An 8,132-nucleotide genomic window follows, 5' to 3' on the forward strand; every position below is an offset into this window, starting at 1 on the left:
AAAATCAATATTTTGAAAAAACATTATTTTTTCGAATCGTTGTTTCATAAAACCATGCCTGAAAGTGGTTTTCGTGAATTTCATATTTTTAAAGAAGGTTGTCATTCGGGTTTCTTACGAAAATATGGTTATATTGTAACATTAGTTTACAAAATTATCATATTAAGGATGAACATGGGTAAGATCAGTAGGGGTGTATATGAGACGGTTTGGTTCAGTTATTCGTCAAAACCGAATCATAACCATTACAATTGGTTAATGTATTTTGATAGTCAGTGGGTAGCGGTAAATATTAGTTTTGGTTAATGGTTTAGTCACTTGATGGTTATGGTTAGCGGTTAATGTCGGTTAACTATAATGGCCAAAAATGACATAAAAATAAAAATATTCTTCTATAAAAATTGAAAAACATAAATTCCATTGCTATAAAAAAATGAATGATTGTGTATATATAATTGTATTGATAAAAGATTGCTTATCTTATTTAATTCCAAATAATTACCCTTTAATTACATACCATATATTTTATATTATATTATATTAAAAAACATTTATTAATGTTATTGCTTCGGTTCGCTTTATAGTGGTTTGGGTTTAGACGAAAATCATAATCGAATCATATGTATTCAGTTAATCAAAATTACAAATCATACCAATTTTTTTTAGTAATTGTTCGGTTATATCTGTTACTTTGGTTTTGGTTCAGTTTTTCAGTTAATATGCTCACCTCTAAGAATACCTCTAAGAATCGATATCAATCCGGGATTTCCAAATACCGAATTGGGTGGAAAGCCAATACCGAGCACCGAACCAAATTAACATTATCGGTATTAGTACCAGAAAAGATACTAATTTTCAAATCTAACACCGATATCGATGATACCGAATTTCGTGATTTTCAGTACAATTAAACAAAAACAACGTTAAATTAACAGGTCCTCGTTAGTTAAACAATAAATTCTTCAAGGTTCCGAATTGGAGTACAATTTTAGATGATTGTACATCTTTAGTATGTATTAAAGAATGTCCTTAAAAGAAAGAAATTTTAGAAATTAGGGCAAACATTAGAAGGAAAAAAGTACAAAAATGACAATATTACAAAGTATAGGGACCCACGGCCTGAGTTTTCTCCGCAGCAACCGTCTCGACTGAGTCACTCAGTCTCCTCCTCCAACGCCAACACCACCAAAAATCACCATCTCCCCCCTCTATCTCTCTGCAGAACTACACGCTTCTTTCTCTCTCTCTAACCCTAATTGCCCCTTTTCGTCTTTTCAATTATTGCCCACAATCAAACGGCTCATATCACTCCACGTCTCCATCACCATCATCTTTCTTCATCACCGTCTCTCTGCTACCTCACGAAATTGATTTTCTATAAGATCCCTTTTCTAGGGTTTTCCACACACACATACACACTCTCGAAGTTCTTGCAGAAAACGCGATATCGAAGAAAGATTTTCGTCCACGAGTGAGCTTCCGCTTTGTGGTTTTAGCACAATTAAGGTGCTTAATCGATCTAAACTCTAATGCCCTAATTCGTATGATGGTTTGTTCCTTTCGTATATGTATATAATGTTCTCAACCCGTTTCAAGATTGATTCTGTGCCTTTTTTTTTGCTGTTCAAGATTATGGTGTCTATGATTTTACATGCTTTTATTGCATTGCTTCGAATATATCTTAAAAGGTGTATGTTCCTTTTTCGTTTTTGATTTAGGGGTTCGTCATGAATTGAGGGAATCAGAGAACTGTGTGATAGAATTTTGGTTATTGGATGGCGATTGAAAAGAACAGTTTCAAGGTCGTTGCCAGTGCTCGATTAGAGTCTGAGTTTTCTTCTCGTAGTCGTGAAGAAAGTATGTCTAGTGAAGATGATGACTTTCAGAGGCGAGGAGGTGTTGAGTTGGATGAAGATGAAGACGATTATGAAGATTGTGATTCCGGTGCAGGTTCTGATGACTTTGATTTACTCGAATTGGGTGAAACTGGTGAAGAATTTTGTCAAATTGGGGATCAAACATGTAGCATTCCATTCGAGTTATATGATCTTCCAGGTTTAGGCGATATTTTATCCATGAATGTTTGGAACGATGTTCTTACAGAAGAAGAACGGGTAAGTCTTACAAAATACCTTCCCGATATGGACCAAGAACATTTCATGAGAACAATGAAAGAACTCTTAACTGGTTCCAATTTTCATTTTGGAGTTCCAATACATAAACTTTTTGACATGTTAAAGGGAGGTTTATGTGAGCCAAGAGTCTCACTCTACAGACAGGGACTTGGGTTCTTTCAGAAACACAAACACTATCACGTCATCAGAAAGCATCAGAACACAATGGTGAATAATCTCATTTCAATACGCGACGCTTGGACAAAGTGTCGCGGATACAGCATTGAAGAAAAGCTTCGTGTGTTGAACATTATGAAAAGTCAAAAGAGCTTAATGTATGAAAAGATGGAAGAACAGGAAACCGATTCATCTGAATTTGAAGAATCCACAGATGGGTTATGGGGCAACAAGAAGGTTAAAGATCGTAAACAGAAACATGCTCATTATCCAGGTTATCGATCCAGTCCAACATTAGCTTTAGAACAACCAAATAAACAAAACCCAAAAGGAACCCTAAAAGTTTCTGGATCAAAAATGGGTACGGGTTCCATTGAAGTAAAGCCAGGTCCTTCAGGGTCAACCAGGGCTTATGGGTTTGTAGGCAATGATGAAGAAGAAGAAAGAACAATGTATGAGGTTGCTGTTCATCGAGATCATAATGCTTCAATAAACAAATCAGGGAAAAAGTTTAAAGGTGTCCATGATGAATTTCCTGAAACTTACATGGGTTTACCTGTGTCATTGAGGACAGATATGCATACTTTTGGTAGAAACAGAACTGTAAATTCATTGTCAGATATCAAGGTATTAACTTCAAGACCTTCTAATATAAGGGTACCTTATGATTATGGGAAAAAACTCAAACGCCCTGAGAATAATACTCTGTATACTAGAGGTGAACCATTATGGCATAACCAAGAGCCAATCGATCCACCCTACAGAATGGGGCAGAAGAAGGGTAGAATGGTCAATAATGGCGGACGGGTGGTGGCAGCTGCTGAAGGAATGAAAATGCTGGCAAAAGGAGAGGAAACAGAGTCTGATTCATCTGAACAATTTGGGGAAGATGATGATGATAATAACCCTTTAATGAGAAGCAAATGGGCTTACCCTAGTGGTGGATCCGGTATAAAACCCGGGTCAAGTTTAAAAAAAGGTAAAAACAATAATAATAATTCAAGAAAGAATGGTGATTTTCGTGATGTCATGCTTCCTGGAGGTGAAGAGATGTATACTCTGAAAGGAAAACAGAAGGGTAAGTTTAATAATACACATGGGATGAATCATTTTGATGATTTTAATGGTGATGTTGAAGTTTCTGAAATGTTTCAAGTGCCCTTGCGAAAGGCGTACCCTGGTGGGATTGGGAAGAAGCAAAAAGACTATTCTACCCTTCCGATGATTCACATGAACGATTATCTTGAGGACCCTTCTGTTGGAAGGTCTGGTAAAAAAGGTCAAATCTTTGAAGGGTATCCTGAAATGGGAGATGTAAGGTTATTAGGGTGCAACTCGGTTAACTCAGTGTCAAAAAAACGAAAGGTAAAAGATGAATTGATGTATATGGATGAACAAGAGAATCTTGGATACTCAAACTCAAGCCCACAACAACAACCACTTGATGATGTTTCCTTCCTTAAAAAAAGGAAATGGTCGGATACAATTCCTTTTGAAAACATGATGAATGAGCAAATTATGGATACAACAGAGGAAGATTTGGAGTTAGAAAATAAAACCCAAAAAAAACCCTTCACTTTAATCACTCCCACAGTTCACACGGGGTTCTCATTCTCCATCATCCACCTTCTGTCAGCTGTACGCATGGCAATGGTCAGTCAACTTCCGGAAGATTCCATGGATGTTGAGAAGACTCACAATGGTGAAGAAACAAAGCAAGAAGTCATCAATGGAGGAGATCAAGGTCCAACAACTTCCGATCCTTCTTCTGTAAACCCTAATCTCCCATCTTTGACCGTGAAAGATATAGTCAACCGGGTCCGGTCAAACCCCGGAGACCCATGCATTCTTGAAACACAAGAGCCACTTCAAGATTTAGTACGCGGAGTCTTGAAAATCTTCTCTTCAAAAACCGCACCTTTAGGAGCAAAAGGATGGAAATCCCTCGTTTTATATAAAAAATCAATCAAAAGCTGGTCATGGGTGGGTCCCGTTTCTCAAATTTCATCCGATGATCAAGAAATAGTCGAACAAGTAACATCCCCCGAATCGTGGGGCCTACCCCACAAAATGCTGGTCAAACTCGTTGACTCATTCGCCAACTGGCTAAAAAGCGGACAAGAAACATTACAACAAATCGGGAGCCTCCCTGCTCCTCCACTAACACTAATGCAACTCAATTTGGATGAAAAGGAAAGATTCCGTGACTTAAGAGCTCAAAAGAGTTTAAATACAATAAACCCGAGTTCCGAAGAAGTCCGGGGGTATTTTCGGAAAGAAGAAATTTTGCGGTATTTGATCCCGGATCGCGCGTTTGCGTACACAGCCGTCGACGGTAAAAAGTCGACCGTGGCGCCGTCGAGAAAAGGCGCGGGGAAACCGACATCGAAAGCGCGGGACCATTTCATGCTGAAACGTGACCGGCCGCCACATGTCACGATCCTGTGCCTTGTCCGGGACGCGGCTGCCCGGCTGCCCGGAAGCATCGGGACCCGGGCGGATGTTTGTACTTTGATACGGGATTCTCAATATATAGTTGAAGATGTGTCGGATGCACAAGTGAATCAGGTTGTGAGTGGGGCGTTGGATCGGTTGCATTATGAGCGGGACCCGTGTGTGCAGTTTGATGGAGAGAGGAAATTGTGGGTTTATTTGCATAGAGAGAGAGAAGAGGAGGATTTTGAGGATGATGGGACTTCGTCTACTAAGAAATGGAAGAGGCAGAAGAAGGAATCCGGTGAGGGTGCGGACCAGGGGAGTGTCACGTTGGCTTACCGTGGGCCCGGGGAACAAACGGGTTTTGATTTGAGTTCGGATTTGAATGTGGACCCCATGGGTATGGGTGATAAAATGTTGAGTGAAAGGAATGAGGATTTTGATGATGGGAGAGAGGAAGATACTGAGGTTTTAAACACAAGTGTATCTTGATGATTTTTTTTTTAAAGGTAATTAATTTTCTTTAAATGTTATTATTATTTTTTGTTCATGCAACTGATGAGTAAATATGTTGCATTGCAGGACTATGATGTGGTGTCGTTATTCATACATACGGGCTTATCTTTTTATGCAGGTTTTTATTTATACATTTTAAAGTCGTGGTTTTTTTTTATTTATAAAAATTGCATGTTATAGACAAGAAGAATCTTGATATGCAGATGAATGGTCTTGATGTCTGATGTGATGTGATCGAACCCCTGCCCTTGCAAAATGGAAGCTAATTTGAGAAGGGTGAATAAGGAAATATGGTGTAGTAATAAAATGTTGAGAAAAGAATGGGTTTTTGAGAAGAAATCAGTGGTTGAAGTTTGAAGGATGAAATATGAATATGTAGTAGTTTGGTGGTGGTATATAATTTTTTTTTTGGTTAATTATGATTTATGCATATATGCTCTACGGGTTGTTAATATGATGAGGAGACCCATGGATTGTTGATGTCTTTTGTTGACTGAAAACTTTTTAAATGTTTCTATGTTTGTAGGGGAGATGTGTATGATTTTTGGATACTTTAATACTAACTAACAAAGAGTTTATATAAAAATTACAAGATGGTTATTAGTTTATTGTAGGTGTTCATATTGCCTGGGAAATGATATAATTGTAGCATCTTGTGTTTTAACCATGTTGAGATTCTAATGATGTTAGCTTTTTTGAGGCTAAATAGGTATGAAAAAACGCCATTGGATCAAAATTCCATACTTAGGGGCTGTTTGGTAGGATTTGAATTTTTAAGATCTGAAATTTTAAGAGGTCTGGATTTCTAAGAGGGTCTGAATTTTTAAGACTTGAATTTATAACATACTGTTTGGTTAGAACCTCTGAATTATTGTGTTGGATTATAAAAATGACAATTTTACCCTTTTGTACTATTTTGAATTCAATGTTTCTGTTTTATATAATAACATAACCAGCTTTTTAAATAATCATAAAAGATATATAAACAACATACAAAAACTCAAAAACATAATAACAAATTCCATTATATTGATCAAAATGTACAAAACTAGAAACATTTAAAAGAAAAAAAAATTAAACTATCTAATTCCCAAAGGAAAAGAAAACATGTACTATATGAAAAACAACAAATGGACTTTCAAGGTAAACAAATACATCTATACTCTTTCCATCATTACATCAATCATGCCCTTCAATAGCCCTTCCATTTTTCTTTCCAACATTTCAACCTGCAAATCCAAATTCTACAAGGAAACAAATGGGCTCAATGGAAAATTATACAAAAAAATCATAAGTTGAAACAATCCAAATAAAATTAAAAACTGCAGCAATAAACATGAAAAAAATGAACAGTAAAAATTGCATCCATTATCACCCCTTTCTTGATAGCATCCTTCTTGATAGCATCAATATGGAATCCTTGGTCATTATCCACCTTGACAGTTTTTATCATCCAATGTTTCTTTTATGCAAAAAGATTCAAGACAAAGAAATTTAAATAAATCATAAGTTGAAACAATTTCATTCAGGCATTTCATCAAATGGTTCATATGCAAGTAAAATAAACATGGGAAAGAAGCCATAACTGATAAACCACAATCGACATTATGTAACCATAACTCACCAAACAATGGATTCAAGATCCTTATTAACAATTGAAGGACCATATGGATCAGTTATATGATCGACTTGTACTTCCAACAAAATCAAACCAAAATCAACGACATTTTATTAAAATCAAACCAAAATCAAACCAAAATGAGCAATATTTCATCAAAATCAAACCATATTTCAACCCAAATAAATAATTTCAACAACATCACCAAATATTCAATAATTTTTAGAACCGACTACAAGCATTTCAGCAAGTTTTACAACCGAAGAAACAGTGAATTCGAGGGAAAGAATGAAGAAACAGAAGAAGAAACCGAAGAATACCTTGTTGTTGGCTGCTGCGGTTGGCTGCTGCGGTCGGAGGAAGAACGACACGTAGATGGAGGCGGCGGAGGAAGGCGACGTTGCTGGCTGCAGCGTCGTCGGGGATTAGGGTGGGCGGCGACCTGGCATCGTCCGATGTTGAGAAGAAATACGCGAAGCAAGCAGACGCAAGGGAAGAAAAGAAGAGGCGTCGATTGTTTAGGGCAAATAGGGAATCCTTAAACGCGCGTCTCTTTTTTTTGTTTTCAGACTTGGTTTATTCTCTGAAAAAGTAAGAGGTATTATTCATTTTAAGAGGGGAAAAATAATACACAAACAAGCGGTCTGAATCTGAAAGTTTAAGACATTGCCTCTTAATTATGAAATTAAGAGGTAAACAAACAGCCCCTTGTTGTTTTGAAAAAACAAAAGAGTGAAATAAAGTTTGAAGCTCCCACTTTTGGTAGTCTTCGAAAAAGATTTCTTGGTCAACTTTTCCAAAAATCCATTCGGATCATATTATCGCCAAACCAAGATAAAATAAACAGGATTTGTGTCATCGAACACCCAATAACACCACTTTCTTGGAATTACGAGACCAATATCACTACATCCTCAATAATCACATCCAGAAACCGTATGATAAACGTCCAATCCTAGGGCTTTATCAATCCCACACATCTTTCTTTATCTCCTCACGTGTAAAAGATGATTCGATAAAAGACGGTTGATTATGGGTGAGTATTTTGAACATGTTAGAATCGTGAATAGGTTGAAACGTCTTCATAGACCGAAACTTTGAAGTAAAGTACGAGTGAAATTCATGTTTCACTCAAGGAGTATTCGTCACCCATTCTACATCAATCATAATTTCACATATAACAATTTTTTTTTAAATTTAATTGCCTTCAATCCCCAAGAGACTTTATCTTTTAAGTTATGTCCATATTTTCAAGGCGTTCTATGTCACCC

At 36.8% G+C, this 8,132-nt stretch overlaps 1 protein-coding gene across 1 annotated transcript; it reads left to right on the forward strand.

The window, feature by feature from the left end:
* Nucleotides 1-1,133: 1,133 nt before the first annotated feature.
* LOC145112580 (nuclear factor kappa-B-binding-like protein) lies at nucleotides 1,134-5,851 on the forward strand. Its single transcript, XM_079048730.1, has 4 exons — nucleotides 1,134-1,506; nucleotides 1,719-5,236; nucleotides 5,310-5,361; nucleotides 5,447-5,851. Exon 2 carries the CDS (start codon nucleotides 1,776-1,778, stop codon nucleotides 5,217-5,219), a length of 3,444 nt encoding a protein of 1,147 aa, XP_078904856.1. The 5' UTR covers nucleotides 1,134-1,506; nucleotides 1,719-1,775; the 3' UTR covers nucleotides 5,220-5,236; nucleotides 5,310-5,361; nucleotides 5,447-5,851.
* The last annotated feature ends 2,281 nt before the right edge of the window (nucleotides 5,852-8,132 follow it).

The sequence above is a fragment of the Lactuca virosa genome, chromosome 5, assembly GCF_052849685.1.
Source record: "Lactuca virosa cultivar CGN04683 chromosome 5, Lactuca_virosa_CGN04683_v6, whole genome shotgun sequence".
Taxonomy (NCBI): domain Eukaryota; kingdom Viridiplantae; phylum Streptophyta; class Magnoliopsida; order Asterales; family Asteraceae; genus Lactuca; species Lactuca virosa.